Source organism: Sinocyclocheilus rhinocerous, unplaced genomic scaffold (assembly GCF_001515625.1).
Source record: "Sinocyclocheilus rhinocerous isolate Xijiao unplaced genomic scaffold, SAMN03320098_v1.1 scaffold166, whole genome shotgun sequence".
NCBI classification, from domain to species: domain Eukaryota; kingdom Metazoa; phylum Chordata; class Actinopteri; order Cypriniformes; family Cyprinidae; genus Sinocyclocheilus; species Sinocyclocheilus rhinocerous.
The window spans coordinates 128,090-149,866 of NW_015633186.1; the positions used below are offsets into that span (position 1 = coordinate 128,090).

The 21,777-nt window shown below is 36.6% G+C and overlaps 2 protein-coding genes across 3 annotated transcripts in view; both read left to right on the top strand.

Annotated features, from left to right (window-relative positions):
• The first annotated feature begins 202 nt into the window (after positions 1-202).
• Positions 203-16,560, top strand: LOC107743628 (bleomycin hydrolase-like). Its single transcript, XM_016556961.1, has 12 exons — positions 203-369; positions 932-1,129; positions 1,873-1,982; positions 2,277-2,418; positions 2,606-2,694; positions 3,583-3,675; positions 9,286-9,441; positions 9,516-9,674; positions 11,744-11,811; positions 11,897-12,014; positions 13,311-13,380; positions 16,268-16,560. Exons 1-12 carry the CDS (start codon positions 240-242, stop codon positions 16,414-16,416), a joined length of 1,482 nt encoding a protein of 493 aa, XP_016412447.1. The 5' UTR covers positions 203-239; the 3' UTR covers positions 16,417-16,560.
• A 2,383-nt stretch (positions 16,561-18,943) lies between these two features.
• The window catches only part of LOC107743629 (sodium-dependent serotonin transporter-like), a 15,417-nt gene continuing 12,583 nt past the window's right edge, over positions 18,944-21,777 (top strand). Inside the window, exon 1 of one of the 2 annotated variants that reach the window (XM_016556963.1) lies at positions 18,944-19,021. The gene's annotated coding sequence lies outside the window, so the exon portion shown is untranslated. Of the gene's footprint in view, positions 19,022-19,292; positions 19,390-21,777 lie in introns of those variants that run through there. The other variant, XM_016556964.1, reaches the window with a different exon arrangement.

Genomic DNA, 21,777 nt, shown 5'->3' on the forward strand with positions numbered 1-21,777 from the left:
ACAATTGTTAAAAAGGACAATACATTGCATTTAATAATTTAAGCGCTTCCGGCCATGCTTTGTACCGTATTCGTGAAAAGTAACCTAGAGCAGTGTTTCCCAACCTTTTTTTAGTCGCGGCACCCTTTCCTAGAGGACCACGTACCATGGTATTTATTAAAATACCACTACCACATATCACCCACTGAAGCCTCGGAAAGGAGGGTTTTCCCCAGATATGGCAACCTCGACAGAAAGATATGCGATTTCACTGGATTTCCTGTTTCCGGAATTCCGCACTTGCTGACTGGCTGTCGGCGAATGAAATAAACAAAGACCTACAAATCAGACTCCAACACCTCCTCTCCTCACCTGCAAACATGGACACTGGTGCGTATGTGTAAATATTGTCTCTCGCAGCTCGTAGGTGCCGGCTTAGGGCTCAGAGCTTCACAAATGTTGATGTGAATGGAGTAGCATTGTGTGGCTAACTAGCCCGAGCTGTTTCCTACTACAGCTGAAAGTGACTAAGCAAAGGTGTGAGGTCGACTTTTAACTCTTGATCGCGTATGCTCGAGTTAAATCACTGGAGTGACGCTTTGAATGGGTTAAAACGAGTGCTTACGTGTAATTATTGATAATGGAAAGGTTTCTTATGTGTAAGAGAAGCTAAACACCGGTAAACTACATAAACAATGAATGGAGTCAAACTGAAGTCAGAGAGCTGGCTGTCAATCATTTCAGGCAGTATCTGACAATGGCATATCATTCTATCAAACTCTTGTGTGTCACATGAATAAAATAGAAAGTTATACTTGTCAGTATTTCTCAACATTCATGATTATGCAATACATCAGTAAAGGTTTAAAGGCACAGTGTCACACTCACTGTCCATCCTGGTTTGTAAATTGAGAGCTTTTGTTTTGTGTTTGTGCCCTTGTTTGTTGCCCAGGCCTGAGTCAGGAGAAAACATCAGCTTTTATCAAGCGCTTCCGCTCGGAGCCACGGTATCTGCTCGCCCAGAACGTCTCGACTTGCATTGATCCGTTAGAGGTGAGTCTGCACCGGCAGACAGTCCAGGACACGGTACACGTCTTTCAGCACAGCATTCCCACAGAGGGCAAGCCTGTCACCAACCAGAAAAACTCAGGTACCTACACTGTGAGGAAAATTGAGAAGTAAAGTTTAGTAAGTGAATAGTGCATCTGACAGATATTCGGTAAAATAATCTAGGCCCACATAAGATGAAAGTGACAGTCATATTAATGGTCTAGAACAAGCTTACAGTTAAATAAAAGTAACTGAAACTTGTGTCTTTGCACAATGAAGTCCAAGACTACTGCTGAATGTTTTCTAAAAATCAGCAAAACATCAACGATTACTTGGTGCAGCGCTTCACATATGCATTTCATGTGTACTGGGTTTGGAATATATATATATATATATATATAAAATGTAATGCCTGGATGATGGTACTGTAGGATTATACACATATACACACACACACACACACACTACAGTTTAAAAGTTTGGAGGCCAGGAACTTTCTATTCATCAAAATATCCTGGAAATCACAGATCTTTTATTTTTGGAAATCTCCAAAAATATTAAGTGGCAGAACTGTTTTGAACATCGATAATAATAAGAAATGTTTTTGGAGCAGCAAATCAGCCATTAGAATGATTTCTGAAGGATCATGTGACACTGAAATTACTTTTTAAAATATATTAAAATACAAAAAATAATTGTACATTGTAATATTTCACTATATTGCTGTTTTTACAATATTTCTGATCAAATAAATGCAGCCTTTGAGTATAAGAGACTTGGTGAACGTGTTTCAAAGATATTTTAATCTCGACATCACTGTCTGTGCTTGTTTTTTTCTATCAGGGAGATGTTGGATCTTCTCATGCCTCAATGTCATGCGTCTTCCATTTATGAAGAAGTTTAACATTGAAGAATTTGAATTCAGTCAGTCGTATCTTTTTTTCTGGGATAAAGTAAGTTACCACTTCTCCTGGTCTGGGTTTTCAAAAACGACATACTCTTTACTGTTTAATCTAAGATTCAACTGTATTTATTTGCACCAGTCTCTCAGGTTGTAATTCTGCTGTGTTGTTTTTGCTGTCTATCGTTTGCTCTCATTGTGTTAATGGTAAAAGTGCAGTAAATCCTTTTTTTGTGCGAGATGTATTGTGTTCCCTGGATGTTTGTGGACCACTGTGTCCACCCTCTGCCCCTTCACCTTGATGGTACACACCCCCTGATCATCTGTATTTCTGTTTTTGTCTCAGGTGGAGAGATGCTATTACTTTCTGCATGCCTGTGTAGAGACAGCCCAGCGGAAGGAGTCAGTAGATGGCAGATTGGTTCAGTTCCTGCTATCAAATCCTACCAATGATGGCGGGCAGTGGGATATGCTGGTTAACCTTATTGGTCAGTTTAGCTCTGTTGCATTAACCTAAACTCGCATTTGTTCAGGGGAAGCATTTATTTGTCAGTTAAAAAGTGAATCGGCATCTGTTCACTTCAGACCAAAAATGGTTTAAATGTATGAATTGAAATGAAAACCTTTGTACTTCTTCACGGTCAAGTTGCATTTAAAACCCTATGTGTTTTTCAGAAAAATACGGCGTCATCCCTAAGAAGTGCTTCCCCGAGTCTCACAGTTCTGAGGCCTCCCGTAGAATGAACGATATCCTCAATCACAAGGTGAGTTACATTCAACCCTTGAAAGCACCTCTTTGTCTGCAGCACCATGTATCCCCTCAAGCTTTTATGTTGACATTTACCGAACGAGGATTTAGTGGCTGCTTATGAGCTGGTGGCTCCATCACAGAAACGCTCTTTGAGTCATCGGATGAGCAGAGAATAAAGTCACTAAGGTCACTTGCCTTGTCTTTTAGATAAATGAGGAAGATGGCAGTTTCGGCCCGCATGACATTTAATGAAGAGCTAAAACAAATATGAGATAATGTACCAGAAAATATTCATCAAAGTAACCAGTGTTATTTTAGAATTTTTTTTTACTTTCATATTATTTATTAATATTTTTAATATTTATACTTTCAGTTTTTATTTTAATTTAAGTTTGAGTTATTTTGTTATGTGCTTTTGCCATTTTAATTGTTTAATTGTTTTTCCTTTTAATGTCTGTTTAGCTTTTACTTATTTTTATACCAAGTTTTAGTCATTTTGGTACTTAAACTTGTTCCAGGCAACATTTCTAATTTTTCATCTAATATTTATATTTTAGTTTATTTCTACTTGATTTCAATTATCCAAAACAATTTTTCATTATAGTTTGTTTTTAGTTTAAATTAATCCGAAAAGATCAAAAGGTTACATTTTTACATGGCTAAGGTCAGAGTCATGGAAAAAACTTATAAAATTAGCATATTCATGATGTGATGCTTACATTGCCTTTTAAAGCACTGTTTACTCTGGGGTTATATAACTAAAATATTGTGAGAAAGCTAGATAAAGTGGTTTATAAGATATCGGAGATATTATATATTTAGACACATTATTTAGAATTATCCATTTTTAAATTAAATTATTTTTGTGATTTGTAATTTGCATTTGTTTTTTGTGTTGCAGTTGAGGGAGTATTGTCTAAGGCTGAGGAACATGGTGGCCAGTGAGGCTACTGAAGCCGAGCTGTCTGACATTATAGACACCATGATTGAGGAGGTGAGTTTGTGTTTTGGAGCAAACCTGCCCTCTGTTTTATGACAATGGTATAGTTCAGCCTGAAAAAAAAAATACATAAATAATTTACTCACCCTCCTGTCGTTCCATCCTTGTATTTGCATATGCACATCAATTACATAATTAAAGATCTTGGCGACATATTGATTTGATTTTTAAATAATAATTATTTTGTATTAGAAATTGGATTCTTTTCTCTTTTTTTCTACATAAAAAGATTACAGTTTGGAATGACATGGTGAGTAAAAAATTGACTACTTTTGAACAAACTATTTAGAATGGTAACAGAATAGTGCTGTTCTTATAGCCCTGTTGAGGGCGCTGTTTGACTGATTATGAAACCACCACTAGAGGTTGCCAGACAAAATTGCAAGGTTTCTTTCACAGGCTTTGGCCGCAAAGAGAACTGTAAATAGAACTGTAAAATTGTGGATAAGGGACTGTCAAGCTTACTTTTTATAATTATGGGATTTGCAACTGTCGGCAGTTGCCAGCTCTGAAAACACCCCCAACATTTCAGATTTCGGAAACATAAAACCTTTTTTAGAATCAACAAACAGATGGGCAGTATGATCAGTTTTATAATTCAGTTCATAAAAAGGTAAAGGTCGTTTTTTCTCAAAGATCAGCATATAATAGATTCACATGTAATGTGTATATAATGAAATACACAAAATAAAAGTAAAAAATAGAAACTTGCTTCTTAAAATACACATTCAGTGGGAATTTGAAATATTTGAAAGTTTTGCAATTTGAATGTAGGTACGCAAATTTATTATACTATTACCGTATTGTCCCGAATATAAGACGATGTTTTTTTCTTGGAAATACATCTGAAAAAACGCGGTATATTCTAAAGAATAAACAATCCCCTATGAAATTTTAAATAGTCTCAGGACCCGTCTGTATGTCAGACTGTAAGTGATGCAATGATGTAAGTACTGACATATTGTAAATATCATAAGTGCTCGATCTGACAAAACATAGACATCAATAATTAAACCCCATTTGAGCTGAGCAACAACATTGTCACTCAACTGTGAACCAAAATGAGCACATACAAAGCGTGCCCTGGTTTTGTGAATACCTGCGTATGTGTATTTTAACGTATCTTTTATGTGTTTGCATGCATTTTTATGCGTGTGAGCAGAGGAAAGAGAAAGAGTGAGGTAGACAGAGAAAGAGCAAGCGCCTGCAGGACTTGATGACAGAATGTTCCACAAACATGATTGTTATCGCCCGGTGCCTGTCGTTGAGTGGAAAAGGCAATCTCACTGGCATTATTACTATACCTCCACCATCTGCGGAGGGACGACGCACAGCACACACGTATAAGTTAATATCTCTAAGCTCATTCTCTGCGTTTCTCTCCCAGGATAAGCATATGCCTGAGTATGATTTGCTTCCCTGTTTATCTGGTTGTGATACATATTCTCCTCTGTCCTCTTTCCTGTTTTTGAAGAGATGTTTGTTTGTCCACCTGGTGGAGGTTTGTTTTCTGTAGCACTTCACTGGCAGAGGAGTTGTTGGGACATGGGTTTGTTTATTTAATAGGGATGCGGTGAGACGTTGTTTTTATTCGTATCAAAATGGTGAGTTACGGGTGGATGAGATCAAATGCAGGAAAGTCATATTATTTACGTAATTGAGACTGAATTCTAGTCCAGCACAGTCTGCGCAGATAAAATAAGTCATGTCAGAACTTGTATGAGGTTCAAAATCAGTTCGTATCTTGTTTCCTTTTTTTTTATCTGTCGTTTTCATTCATAATCACTCAAGTAGATCAAAGTTGGCCTTGTTTAACTGGAGTTACTGATGTGTTGGCACTGCTGGACTGGACAGTGTCACTCTTTACAATCTCAGGACTGTATCTGGGACTGTATCTGACAGACCTGTGTGCTGCAGAACATGCTTTAAAGTTGCTAAACAAACCACTTCTTCATGTGAAGTATGTATGTATGTGTGTGTATATATGTATAAAAGACATACTGAAATTCCCTTGTTGAACTTTGTTTGTCTGAAAGGACCAAATGTGTTTCATGTTTACACGAAAGTTAAAGTTAATCAATCAAATGTATTTGTCTGCTGTTCACAGCCTCTAATGGGTCATCCGATCGTGCTCTAAATTATATTTTGGCTTGCGTTGTGTCATTTCTGCCATGTAACAAAAGCAAAAAGGCCAATTATTGACCCGCCATCCTTTGTTGAACTTCATTCTGTTTACTTCCTTGCAAAGTTGTGCTTGAGAAGCAGATGCAAACAAACAAACAAAATTGATAGGATCAGCACTGTGGTCTCGTTACCGGAGTCTGGCATCCATATAGAAAAGCAATGTTTACGATGAAGATCTTGTAAACGGTTACACGTACCTACCCAACGGCAACTGGAAATGTGCCATGTTGCATCTTCATACATCCAGCCATTTGCATGGCTGATTGCTTGCACATGGATTACTTTGACGTGAGACAGCCAGCCAGACTGTTGCTTTCCTTTTCAACAAACACCTAGGCCTATTTGCCATATTCATACCTGGAGCACCTTGTGCCCACACCCAGGAGCAGGTGCTTGTGATCCCAGATAAGCCAGTATCTCAACCCTCTAGAACGAGACGTGATGCATGTGGCATTGGATAGGTCTGACCACGAGTGACCTGAACTTTCTTCATGCCAGTTCCACTATAAACATTTTTTGTTGCTTCATTAGTTTCAATCTTCATTTTTAAAAAATTAGATTTAGTTTTTTTGTTTTCTTTTCAGTTTCTGTAATTTTTTAAAACTTTTTTTTGTATTATTTTTGTGTGGGCGGGTGGGGTGTAATTTTATATAGTTCTGTGGGGTTTCATTTATTGTTTTTTGTTTTCATTTTTATTTTATTATATTTCTATTTTGTTTTAGTTTATGGCTCTATGTGTATTTCTTTGTAATTTGTTTTTATTTAGTTCTGTTAGGGTTTTCATTTGCTTTTATTTTATTTTGTTTATTTTATTTTTTGTTTAATTTTCTTATGTTTTTAGTTTTGTGAGGTTTTTATTTAATTTTATTTATTTTGCTTTATTTAGTTTTTAGTTGATCTGCTTTGTTTTATTTTGTTTTGCTTTTTATTGCGGTTTTAGTTTATTTTTTGTTTGTTATTTGTCTTTTTTATTCTTTGTAATTTTATTTAGTTCTGTGGGGCATTCATTTATTGTTTTTTATTTAGTTTTTTTTAATTTTTAGTTTTATATTACATTTTTTGTTTTTAGTTTTTCAATGTTTTTATTTTTCATTTTATTGGTTTTTGCTTCATTTGTTTTTTTTATTTTTGTTTTGCTTTTTTAATGCTCTATTTATAGGGACAATGACACAGAATTGTCATAAGTATTTTTAGTTTTATATTAAATTTTTTGTTTTTAGTTTTTCAATGTTTTTATTGTTCATTTTATTGGTTTTTGCTTCATTTGTTTTTTTTATTTTGCTTTTTTAATGCTCTATTTATAGGGACAATGACACAGAATTGTCATAAGCCATGTTTGATCTCATAATGCCTGTGTGAGCACCATGGCTGAAGACTACCACAAGACCACAGCTCTGACCCTTTGGAATAAACTAAAACGTTTTCCTGTAACCTGTCACAAATGCTTTTGACTATATACTTTAGACATACGAGGGTTTCCTGCACCTTTCACATCAAATGCCTGTTGCTTATTCCATACATACAAGTTTGATTTTAGAGTAATTTAAACATTGCATCCATACGCCTTGCTCTCGTTAAATTGCTCCAAATCACAGATCCTGCATTATCCAAAGTCAAGGCATAACGGAACAGCCTGAGGAGATGCGATTTAGTGCTTTTGGACGAGATATTGTGTTTTTCTTAAGCAAAAGATTTACATTGTGCTGTGGCATGCTCATCTTCCTGGCCTGTGAGCAAGCTGCTCATCCCTAGATGTGCCTCTCAGCTCTTCCTGCTGCCCTGTGGCCACCCAGTCTCAGGCAGGAGTTTCAATATTGACTCGCTGACTCCGTACTGACGTCAGTGAGCCTCGGCCATTGTTTTGCGCAAACGGCACTTTTCAACAGGCCAAAAAAAAAGGAACACGGGCGCCCATGTTGTTTGGACGGTCCTGTGAGTTTATCTAACCTGCCAAGGAGGAGAGAGGATGTGAGAGCGTGCGACGTAGAGGCTGTTTGTGCGGTTGGAGCATCTGGGTCCAACGCCGGGTCAACAGGGAGGAAAGAGGGCCGGGCACTGCCGGTATTTACTCTCCCTCTGGGAAGACTGGATAGAGAAAACAAACTTTAATGCTAAATGGTTTTCTTTCTGGAATTGGGCTGGAATAGGGTGAGAGAAAAGGTTGGTTACTTGGAGAAAACCTAGCTCTCTTCTGTAACCTCCCATCTAAAGAGTACAATAAATTGACAAATGTTGACTTATGTTCTTCCAAAGCCTTCTGTGGAACACAATTGATATTTAGCAAATAAAAGTGGATGATTTATATTGACAAACTCCCAATAGGATGAAAAAGCACCATTAAAAGTAGTCATTATGAGTCTTCCGAAGACGTATGAGAGAGCTTTGTGTAGTTAAAAGACCAAAATTTCTTTCTTTATTTTTTTAAAGTTATGTGAGGGCGATGTCCATTTTTATTTAAATTTGAATATAAACTCTTTTTTTTTAGTTTTAGTGTTTTTTTTTGTGATGGTAATATATAGTTTGTATATATATATAGTGTTTTTTGCAGGTTTTTGTATGCTTTTGTTTTTATTTGGTATGTAGAGGTTTTTTGTCCTTTTCACTTTTGCTTCTGTTTATAGGGAAAATTAGAGAGAAATGTCAAAATGACTTTTTGGAATAAATTAAAACGTTTCCTTATAAACAAAAATTCTCAAAAATTTAAGTCATTATTATATAAGCTTAAGGGGCCATAAATAATTCATGTGGGGTTTTTTTCTATTGACATTTCTTTGAAGTCCAGACAAATGAAATCTTAAATGTGTGAATAAAGTCAACCAGAATTCTCTGTAAAATTCAGTTTGTGTGTCGCCTGTCTTTGTTGATTTGCCTACTTGCATATGCCAAAAGAAAAAAGATGGGCACATCTTATCTGTCCAGTTTCTTGCCTTCCTGCATTTGCGATTGACCAAGAAGTGCATATTATCAAGGTCAAGTTAATCTTGGCTACGAGAAATCCGCGTTCCAATATGTAAAGCTCAGGCCGCGGTCAGGAGAGGGCAGGAAATGCCTGGGATTGGAGTAACAAAGGCTAAGTTCTGAGAACTAAAAACAGTTTGAGTTCAGAATAAAGAGTAACAGAGTCAAACACTGGGCGCCTCACACACAGTGTTTGTGTTCTTAGTGCTCATCTCAGCTACATCCCGTCAAAGCCAGAGCTTTCTCTAATGTGGTTTGTTTTGTTTTTCCAGGTCTGATTTAAGATATCACATCCATATGTCATCCATCTTCAGAGTTCAAACTTCAATCAACCATTTTTGAATTTTGAATACTTATTAGGAGCCATAAAACTTGAGAATTTCAGCTATGCGCACTTACTGTTCAAAAGTTTGGGGGCAATATGATTTCATGCATCTTTTCTCTTTTATTTGATGTCTTCAGGTGTTTCGAGTGGCCAGTGTTTGTCTGGGCAGTCCTCCAGACACCATCTGTTGGGAATACCGGGACAAGGACAAGACCTTCCACCGCATGGGCCCTTTAACTCCTCTGGAGTTTTACACAAAGCATGTCAAGCCCCTCTATAATCTTCAGGACAAGGTAAGAGCAGCACAGGCCACATCAGCTTCAGTCTGTTGTCGTCCTCACTTATAAATTGTGTCATCTCTATGCAGATCTGCCTCGTTAACGACCCTCGGCCCCAAAACCCCTATGGAAAGCTATACAGTGTGGAGTTTCTGGGAAACATGGTGGCCGGCCGCAGAACACTTTACAACAACCAGCCAATTGAGCTGCTCAAGAAAGCTGCTGCAGATTCCATCAAAGGTGGAGAGGTAAAATCAGTGGGGTTCGAAGGGTTGCCATTATAATTGACCGTTCGCAGAGAGCTTGATTTACAGGCGATCTGACCAATCACAACGCGGATATTATGTGCCGCCGCTGCTATCCGCCATCTTGCCCGACAGCTACGGCCGGTTTCCATAGAAATCCATGTTAAAACGAGGTAAAAAAAAAAATCGACTGAATTGTAACTTTTTCAATGTAACTAAATATAAATATGTGCGGAGGGTTAAACTGTGCTGTTGTTGGCTGCCACAGTAACGGCAATAAGCTAAGGAATTCCTTTAAATACTTGTTTTGCGTACCAGAAAACCTGTCATGTGGCGCTGTATGCATGGCTTGAAATACTGAGTGTTAAAACGTGTGCTCTTATCATTCTGTGGACAAAATCCCGTGAACTTCGCCCCGATTGGGAGCTGTATATTCACATGCGCGCTCATCTGTTTTCAATACAGCTAACCTCGCGTCGCTCCATGTCATCTTCCCACTCATCAAACTATGACAGGTCCTTTACTGCAAAAAGACGGTCACTGCTACACTCTAAAGTGATGAAACTATGGCGCCATGCGCTTTTTTAAACCATTTTCATAGGTTTCACGTTATATTGTTGGCTCAGAAAATATGTAAATGCGCATGTCCAGTAGCCGCAGCTGTATCCCTTCTTCAAATCAGACAGGAGAGTAGATCAACTTTGGTGGACTTAAACTTGAAAAATGGTGTGTTCCGCAGTTGAAATAAAATGCTTTCTGATGTTTATTCATTTCCATTTCGTGCTTTACGTAAATATGAAAAGACATCGGTTCACGTGTTTGAACTTGAGGCAATACAGTGATCTGTCACGACACTTTAAAGAGCCACAAAACAGTATTTATTGTTTGAATTTCAGTCCTGAGACCTTGATTCATACCAGAAGTAACCTACTCTGTCTTCTCTGTCAGCACGTTGTCAGTTTCCTCTTTGCTCTGCAATGTATTTTTCACTGCGTGAGAACATGAGTGTAGTGTGAGAGCGGCATTGTTTGTCGGGGATAGCAACAGTAACTAAGGGCGGTTCTATGCGAACGGTCAATTAAGCTGGTTAGGGTCATGTGATCAACCTTGGGAAAGTTTAGGGATACCTTTTTTGGGGGGTTTGACTTTGATTTAGCAAGGATGCTTTAAAGTGATCAAAAGTGCCAGTAAATACATTTATAATATTACAAAATATTTCTGTTTCAAATACATGCTGTTGATCAAAGAATTATGAAAATTTCTGAATGATCATGCAGAAAATTCAGCCTGCCATCACAGGAATAAATTACAATATATTAAAATAGAAAAGGGTTATTTTAAACTAGTAATAATATTTCACATTACTTTTTACTGTATCAAATAAATGCAACTTTAAGTACAAGAGACTTCTTTCAAAAATATTGAAACATTTTACCAACCCCAAACTTTTGAACAGTAGTGTATGTGAATCACAGCTCCGGAATAAACAGATTAAATAACTATAATTGTTTTTGCACAATTATTCTCATATGACAAAAGAGACCTATGAGGTTTGATAGTAATTGGTGAATATGTTACAAATGCAGCATTTTGATGGCTGTAGTGGAAATGAATTGAGAGAAGCAGTTTTTATCATAATTTGCATCTCTAAATTCATCTACAAAGCACTACCGCTGAAAATCTTTGAGCTAAAAAATAAAAAATCTAGATAAACTTAACTAACTGAATAGCCTGCTGGTGGACAGCTTGATCATTTTCTCTCTTATCCCTATTCCCAGATACATATTTTATCAGGATGAAACTTAATGAGTTTACACCAAGTTTGCACCACTAAATGATACAATTATAAACTATATTTATGTCACTCTCTGAGGTTTACATGCCTGTGTGTAAATAGTTTTTTGCAATTTCAGTATATTGCATTCTGTCTGGAATTTTAAACTCTTGTTGTACATGTTGTGTCCTGACAATTTAGCCAGCACAAAAAGAGAGAAAAACATAGGACACTTAAGTTGATAGACAAAAATAGTGATAATGTATGTCTGTATTAATTGGTGTCTTTCTGGCATCAGGCGGTGTGGTTCGGCTGTGACGTAGGCAAACATTTCCACAGCAAACTGGGCATTAATGACATGAATGTGTAAGTATTGCCTCTTCTGCCAGTTTAAAAGGTAAGACTTTTCTGAGTGTGTTTTTGACACTAAGGATTCTCTGTATTTTTGTAGGTTTAACCATGACCTGGTATTCGGCATCTCTGTGAAAAACTTGTCTAAGGCAGAAAGGCTGATCTTTGGAGATTCTATGATGAGCCATGCCATGATCCTGACTGCCGTTACTGACAAGGTATCGACAGAACAGCACGCTCAAAAACATTGTCGAACATGCTTGGATTGAATAGTCTGAGCTAGTTATTTAAAGACCACTATATCGCACAGGTCATGACCCTGAATGCTCATTAACAGCACTTACAGTCATTGTGACCTCAAGATTCTTCCTCCTTCTGCAGACATCCGGCCTTTTTAATTACAAGCAGTTCTTGAGATTACTGACTATTTTGCCCTCATAAGTCACCATATGCATGTCCAGAGTTCATTATTCTCTTCTCTGGCACCCGGTGTGCAGCACCAGTGTACATGTGCTGTAAAGCAAAGGGCTTCTTTGCATTGTTTTAATAATTAGTAAAAGATAGCTTAGGTTTAAAGAGCAGCTAGACATTACACAATGTGAAATACAGAAAAAATAATACTCAATATACCAAATTAATACTTCTGTTCAGCAAGGATGCATTAAATGGTTAGTTCACCAAAAAATTAAAATTCTGTCATTTATTACTCACCCTCATGTCGTTCCAAACCCGTAAGACCTTCTTTCATCTTCGGAACAAAATAAGATATTTTTGATGAAATCTGATAACTTTCTGATCCTGCATAGACAGCAACAGAACTACCACGTTCAAGGCCTACAAAGGTAGTAAGGACATCATTAAAATAGTCCATGTGACATCAGTGGTTCAACCTTAATTTAATGAAGCTACGAGAATACTTTGTTCACAAAATTAACAATTTTATTCAACAATTTCTTCTCGTCCGTGTCAGTCTCCGCCACCATTCACAAGAGTACCACCATGCTGTCAGTCAATAAATGGGAAAACAATGTAACTGGCGTTCCTTATTTGGAAAAGTAACTCAAATATTTTCTTGTAAATTAAAAAGTAATGTTACTTTTATAGTTGTTTGAAAAAAGTAATCTGATTACATAACTTGCGTTACTTGTAATGCGTTACCCCAACACTGATTTTTGATCAAATAAATGCGGCTTAGCAAGCAAAAGAGGCTCCTTTCAAAAACATTAAATCTTACCAACCCCAAACATTTGAACAGTGGTGTATGCTATTAAAGTCTAATTTTGCTCCATTCATTTGGTCATTTAACAGGTGCTTTTATCATAAATAACACGTAACACCTCGGATTAAGTGCTTTGCCCAGAGTCACAGTGGCAATAGTTTACATATCATCCATTGTTAACCTAAAACCTTTCAGTTATGATTCCATATATCTCTATCAACTACACTATGATTGTCATGTGTATATGGGATGGACTTTCATTTTCTGTTCCATCACCTCTGTCTCTTGTCCACAGAATGGAAAGGAGGGATGCTACGAGAAGTGGCGTGTGGAGAACTCGTGGGGAGACGACCGTGGGAATAAAGGTGAGGGGGTTGACATTCTGTCTGCCATTTATATATGCTTCCTAAATTACAGATATTTCGCTTTTGACATTGAATAATTCAATTTGTAGCAGGATTACATCTTGGGGCTCCTTAGTCTGCTCTTCAATGACTTAATTTAACTCTTGTCTGAGAACACCAGGAGTCGGATATTTGATTTAGCATGGGGTCTTTGCTGGGCCTCTCTGGATTCAGAGGTTTAGAGCATGCTGTGTGTGTTATTTGGGCCGGGCACATCTGTAGACCCACTCACAGCTGGACCTCATGTCCATACCCACGTCTTATTTAAAACAGATGCTACACGGAGGGGCTGTTTAATTAGCTTTGGCTGCCTGGAGAAAGAAAGAGTTTGTGCACACGCACACATTGCCGTTTTCTTTCCGCTTCCATAGACCTGAATTCCTCAGAAGATTATAAAGGTATTTTGGCCTGCTCGTTTTTCGTAGAAAATGATTCCTTGCAGATTGCTTCATCTGCGCATTTAAAAAGTTCAAAGTTTGCCTTAAAAGTGAAGTGTGTCATTTTTTTCCCTGTTAAAATACTTTTTCTTTTGTTGGTTTAATGAGATACAAAGGCATTCATAAGTTGACTTCCTCAAAATGCTGTGGTTCTGTGGTGTTTCTGAGGCAAGCATTGCTATTTCTGCATAATTAAATAACAGCAAATCTCAAAATAAAAAAAAATGTACTGGATTCATAGGTTTAGAGCATGCTGTGTGTGTTATTTGGGCCGGGCACATCTGTAGACCCACTCACAGCTGGACCTCATGTCCATACCCACCGTCTTATTTAAAACAGACGCTACATGGAGGGGCTGTTTAATTAGCTTTGGCTGCCTGGAGAAAGAAAGAGTTTGTGCACACGCACACATTGCCGTTTTCTTTCCGCTTCCATAGACCTGAATTCCTCAGAAGATTATAAAGGTATTTTGGCCTGCTCGTTTTTCGTAGAAAATGATTCCTTGCAGATTGCTTCATCTGCGCATTTAAAAAGTTCAAAGTTTGCCTTAAAAGTGAAGTGTGTCATTTTTTTCCCTGTTAAAATACTTTTTCTTTTGTTGGTTTAATGAGATACAAAGGCATTCATAAGTTGACTTCCTCAAAATGCTGTGGTTCTGTGGTGTTTCTGAGGCAAGCATTGCTATTTCTGCATAATTAAATAACAGCAAATCTCAAAATAAAAAAAAATGTATCCAATTGTAGCATTTAAAGTTATTCATTTATATTATTTAAAAGTATATAATTTTAATATGCAACACAGTAAGCAACTCCAACATCACACTAGTAGAGCTTCACCTTTAACACACTCATTTTAGTAGTAACATCTGCCAATGTTGTAAAAAATATCAGCCTTACAGCGCACAGCATATTAATAAATGACGAATCACATCTAATCACAGCTGTTTATGAATTCAGAACATCACAGCTGTACATAAATCAGAACTTTTTGTGGTTTTCCAGCAACAGTGTTTGACCACTAGAGGAGGAGGGGAATTAGAAAAATGTGTTGTTGAGGTCGAAGGGGTTAAGGGCTCTCAAATTGGTCATAACAGTTGTTTCCCCTGAAGATTAGACAGTAATGTGATATATTCAGGGGGGCTGCGTAAACGTTCTGGAGGAATACAGGCTTCAGGCTTGTAAGATTGATTATTTCTGCCTCATTCTAGCCTATTTTTTGCATATTGTGGCCCAAACGAGGTTAAAGAGGGGTAATTGTGTAACTGATTTTGACGGAATATTTATAATGCGGTCAATGGCTCACTGGAGGCTCTGAAGCTGGTAGATTTTATGGCTTTAGAAGTGGAGTGATGAATAGAAAGGTAAATATTCTCTCAGATGCTTTGTGCCCCCCAGGAATGCTTGATTTTTATTACAACTCAAAGACTGCTAGCTGCTCAAATAAACGTGATGTTTTGTAGCAAAAATCGGTTTGTTTTTTCAGATTCAGAGCTGTTTGTCTCTGAGGCTTCTCTCAGCCTCATTAAAAGTCTGTTCTCATCCAAAAACGATGCCCCATTTGCACACTCTCAGACTATTTTGAAAAAAATCACACTCTGATAACCAAAGCATTGAGCTGAGGTAGCGATGCACAGAAATCCGACATGGAAATCCAAGCTCTACGGCTTCATTTGTGCACAGTATGTTCTGCTCTGTTTCACTAGGCGTTCGATGGCCTGGTTTGATTGGTCTTAGTCAACCAGTCATGGCCCATGAGTGAACGCTGAGTGAAATAAAGCTTATCATCATCTACTTCCTGCTTTTAACAGGGCAAAACATTCCTGATGTCAAGTTTTTGTACTTTCTTTAAGCGATTAAGAGAGGAACTGGCTTTATCGGCACACGATTGAATCCTGACACATCCTGAATGAAAAATATTGTTCAAATGTGTTTGCTTGTTTTAAAATCAAAACTTTTGGGTTTTGAGAGGTGAAACGGGCAATCTAGACAAGGTGTGGCTCGTTCCCTCCATGTGAACAATGGAGAATGTGCGGAGCTAATGGGATCAGGATTTCATTTGACATCAGATTTGGCAGCGTTAAACACTGTTTGCTGTTAAAGTTTTACTCGCAAGCCTAATCGGATTTCAGCGTGTGATGAAAAATCCCGTCTCACGAGGAGGGCGCTAAATCGGACATCTCTCAGACTTGGACTTTATATAGCGCCGTATATTGCTTAATTACACTTTTAATTAGCAGATTGAGCTCTGTTCAAACCTAGTGAGCTAAGCTGAAGTTTCTCTTAAGAGCTTCTGCTGCGGCAAATTAAATGGTGTTCCACTCCTCCGTCCCGCTATCTTTCTTTTGCTCATCTCTCATTTTACCCGTTTATCTCTGTCTGTTGTCCGTGCCTCATCTCTGCCTCTTCCTGCAGGATATCTGATCATGACAGACGAGTGGTTCTCTGAGTATGTGTACGAGGTGGTGGTGGATAAGAATTTCCTCCCTCCTGAAGTGCTGGACGTCATGCAGCAGGACCCCATCATCCTCCCGGCCTGGGACCCCATGGGAGCCCTGGCGTAACCACGGGAGCCGCAGGCACTGGTCTCAGCCTGGTCTCCTTGACTCCGCCTCCAACTGTTTTTTACCCTCCTACCATCTCTCACAAAAAGCCTACCCTAGATATAAAAAAAATAAATAAATTTTTTTGCCTCTTTTTTATTATCACTGGAGTCTTGAGTGTGGAATCATTTCAGTGCATCATTTGCTTAGTATAATTCCTGATTTAATCAGCATTACGTGATTTGAATTCTGGCATCTTTGAGATATATACACTGCCATTCAACTTTTTTTTTTTTTTGTGGAAGAAATCAGAATATTTATTCAGCAAGGATGCATTAAATTGATCAAAAGTTACACTTCGATTGCAACAAAAAACAACAATTAAATTGTAAATAAATAGAATTCTTTTGAATTTTCTACTCCTCAAAGATCATGATTTCTACTGAAATATTAAACCGCACAACTGTTTTTAACATTGATAACAATAAGAAATGTTTCTTAATCAGCAAATCATTATTAGAATGATTTCTTAATGATCTTGTGACACTTAAGACAGGTATAATGATGCTGAAAATTCAGTTTGGCCATCACAGGAATAAATGATATTTTAAAAAATATTTTAAAATAGAAAAATAGGGATTTTACATGATAGTAATATTTTATAATATTAATGTTTTTTTACTGTAATTTTGATCAAATAATTGCAGCCTTGGTGAGCATGAGATTTAGTTTTTGTTTTCTAGTACATAACCCAACAATTATTGGGTTATATACTAGAATTTCATTACAGCAGCATTCTAGGTGCAACGGTCACCACCAACAGACAGGATTATTTCAGATCCCATTGGAAGACTGTCAGCGCAGCATATGTTAAATCATGTCTTGAGATCTATGACATTATCTGTTGGAGTTCACCTCAGAACGTGCCTTCAGTAAATGCTACATATGCACTCCTATAGTACTTTGTTTTAAGGCCATCTCATCTCTGCTGATCTTTATTCAAGTCTGAGTCTAAGATCAGCCAGTTTTAAGGAGCATAAAAGATCGATTTGTAATTAAACTTGAACAAACTGAATTGAGTCAGCTTGATCTGTGTTAAATCTAATTAAAAGGAGTTAATTCTCCTTAATTACACCCACATAGGAGTGTGTATGAAAGAAAATGGATATAAACTACTTATTTTGTAATCATGCATCTCTACCCTATGCTCAGTGTAAACTAATGGTTAAGCAAAGATTAGGGAGCACATGATGAGGTTATTCGTTGAGAATTTTGTTTTTATTTGTTTTGTTTATGTTTAATTTATTTTTAGATTTTCTAATGTCCTTTTTATTTTTTCTTCATTATAGTTTATTAGTTTAGTTAATTAGCTCTTAGTCGTTTGTTTTAACATTCAGTTTTTGATCAATTTAAAATATACAAAAAATTCTATAATCAAAATATTATTTATTATATTTAATATATTAAATATATTAATATGTAGTTTATCAGTAGTATTTTAGGTGCTGCCTAAGTTAACACATTAACTGATCATTTCAATAAGTTTTATAGGATCACTTTTCTCATGGCTGGCCAGTGTTATCACTGTCTAGTAGCATCTTTATGTTTAATGTTAATAACTGAGGTTTAAAATTTTGTAATATACAAAATACATTATCAAATATTTTAATTAATTCATATTTCTAATAGTTTTGTTTTGGAGTCATGAAAATGTTCCCAATAGTTTTCCAATGTTTCATTTAGTGTTTGTTTTAGTTTTTCTTGAGACAGAACAAGACATATACCCATGTTGTGTTCACAATGTTTTCTTCAAAGCCCCTTAATTATAGACATTTAAAAAAATAGTTACTACATAAGACTGAAAAGGTCTGTTGAGGAAACTAAAGACATGCACATTTTGGCTGCTTACCAGATTTGGCTCTTCACACAGCAGACGACTCACTGAACTGGAAATCTGATTTAATAAAATCTGAATTAATTTACTTCTTAAATGTATTATTTTTGTTCTGCCAAATCAGTTTCAGTCCTCCTTGTGACCAAGATTTTTCAGTGAATGCTTCCATATGGCAAACTGTCCCTTTAAGACTTAAACCGAGCACCTTCCAACAACATAAAATGATATTTTCAGACTATTTTGCATGGATTTAACACAATCTTTCCACTACCATGTAGAGACAGTACCTTTTTGAACTTTGCAAAGACTGTGGTCGTAGGAAATACCAAGGCCCCACAATAGATTAAAACGTTTGGAAGGGCTTTTAAAGACCTCAGAGGAACGGTACCTTTTTGTTGGCCGTTCCATGAAACAATTATGCCTTCAAGTCCCAACAGAGATTGATTCCAAGAACTCTCTAGTTGAGTGCTGAAATGGGACTCTTGACTGAATGTTTGTGCCCTTAATTCTTTCACATCCCGATCCGCCACTGGTTAGCAAGAAAGTTAAAGGGGAGTGCATTTGTCACAGACACAATCTAAGCTTCTTATTTCCCTCATTTAAAATCTGTTTCGCCAAGTTGAGGTACCTTCACCCAATCCCTCTGTTTCCCTCCTGCCTTTCAGTTCATTGGACATTGCGGATTACCCTACTAGCTCAGACAGATTGGAAAGACTTGCTGTTCTCCAAACTGTAAGTGTAACTGTATGTCTTTCAGAGCCACCGAGTGAATGTTTGCGGGATCTTATATGTGTTTGTCTTTGGGGATTTAAAACAGGGTTGTAGCATCTAGCTGTAAAATTAACTAAGTCAGCCTCTCGTTGACGTTTGAGACAATACTTGGCAAGAACCTTCAGATGGGCAAGAAAAAACAAAAAAAATGGGAAGTAATGGATCCTCAGCAAATGTTCTTGATGCTTTACATTAGTTGTGTATGCTTAACAGTGTGTGAGTGCTTGCGTGTAAAAAAGTGGGGGAAATTATTTGTATTGTCACCTGAGGGACGTTGCAAAAATCTCAAAATTACCATGAACTGCAGAAGTCAACTTGACATCCGTAAGGTAGGTCACGCTTTCTCCATCTTTCTCTTTAGGTACGCTATAAGCAAATATTTTAAAACTGTGTTTAGTTAGGTATGTTTTAATATTTTTAAGGTTATTGACTAACACGTATGTCTGCCTTTCATACGTAAAGAAGGTATTATTTTGTACCTGTAAAACCGGCTTGGATAGTGTGTTTGCAGTTCTTCTCTGCTCTGTAGAGGGCGCTGTTTCTCCCTAAAACATGTCCAGAGAACATCCTTCTCAATAAAAAGATAGGTACTCAGCGATAGAAATAGAAAAAAGAACACAGATTTGACAGCGAATTAATAAGGATGGGTGGAATAAATTGGAAAAACACCTGAGAAATGTTTAAAGGAGGTAAAAAAAATAATAATAAGATGAAGGATCTTTGATGTTGTTCTCCTAAGGCGGTTCTTCGTGTAACTCTTGTTAGGGTCATTAAACAGATCTCCTTCGGTCTGTTTGTGCCTTCATCACATTGCCAGCTTTCCTTCTGATTCCTCTGTCCCGTCTTCTAACCCCTAATTGTCTAAACGGAGACTGGAACACTCACAACAATATGTCACAGATTAGCAAAACTGCCAACCGTCTTGTTTTCTGCTCAGATTATGACACTGAAGTAGGTCTATTTAGATATGCGCGTGATAGCAACATCCGTTAACGTTACTCATTTCGTTTTGACTAAAAGATTATACTTTTAAGAGAAAGATAGCACATACTTTTCAAACAAAACATTGCATAAAAAGATGGTGAATTAATAAAACTATCCCCTCTCACTAATACATAGCCTATAGGCCTAATAAAAATAGGCTATGTAGCCTCTGTGCCAGTAAAATTTAACAAAAGTAGCCTATTTGTACAAGTTCATAGTTAATGTAATAAAGAACACTTTTAGTTACTCTACTAGGACAGCTGTATGAACTTAATAAATGACCAAAAATCACCTTAGGACCAGTTTAAAAAATATTTTCAGGTGACATTACATAACACTTTATAGATTTTTATGTTAAACTAACTTTTTTGCTAATTACAATTTACACTGGACAAGGCACATCTTGACACCTCGAAAATCACCTTTAGTTTAATTTAAAGGGGTCATATGATGCGATTTCAATTTTTCCTTTCTCTTTGGAGTGTTACAAGCTCTTGGCCAAATACACAAAATACTGTTCTTTTTAGCAGCATCATATGACCCCTATAATGGTTTAATGGCAAATTGTTAGAATTCCTTAAAATATAATAATAATTATCAAAATAGTTGACCCCACAAGTTGTTGTATAGGTTGCAAACTATATAGCAGTATTGCACTTTAGTAGGACTTTCTATGACCTACTTTCTCTGTGTTCCAAAATGCAAATCTTGCGTTATTATCTTACATTATTTGTTTTGTGTGTGTGTGTGGTTGTTTGTATGTTTGCCCTAAGGTGATGGTTTTATTAAAGTAAACAAAGGCATTTTAATAATCTCTAATGCTATGTTAAGAAATTGACAACTTGAAGTATTTGAATCTTTCAAAGCCAATGAGTGTCAGTTGTGTTGTAGTTTATGGCATTTAATTTTCAAATAGTAATGGGTTTTGTGCCCATTGTTAATCTTAGCTGTGTTATTTCTGGATCGCAGATCACTCAGAAGAACAGAAGGGTAATGTATTTATCTTTTCCTGTTGATTTAACCCTTATTGTTTATGTTGTTCCATTATGTACAGCTTAAAAGTCCATGTGGAAACCACGTTGTGTGTTCATATTTATCTCTAAAATCTTGTTTACAATTAGGGACTCAACTGTGTGCGTAATTCACTTATTCGCCATGGCACTTAGAAGATGAATTGACAAACAAGGCCTATATTTTAACTGTTTTTAGTCTATTTTTACAGCGAGCCTCCCAAACAACATCGTTGTTAAGTGCAAACATCATTGTTTGCACTTAATTGAGAATATACATTACCAGTCAAAATTCTGGACACACTTTACTAGATTTATATGATATCTTATCTTAAAAACATTTTGATCTGAAGTCATGCTTATATGCTTGAAATTAGTTTTGTAATCAGGTATTAGTTGTTTACATATTTTATATACACACACACACACACACATTTATAAATGTAAAAATGCATATATATGATATAATAATAATAATAGTGTGCGTGCGTGTGTGTGTGTGAGTTGGACTGGTTAATTAAAGATAAGCGTCTATGATTTCTTATAATTTAAAAAACATTTTGATATCTGAAGTCATGCTTATATGCTTGAAATTAGTTTTGTAATTAGTTATTAGGCTAGTTGTTTACATATTTATCACACACATTTATAAATTACAAACTACATATGTATGTATGTATATATATATATATATATATATATACACACACACACACACACACA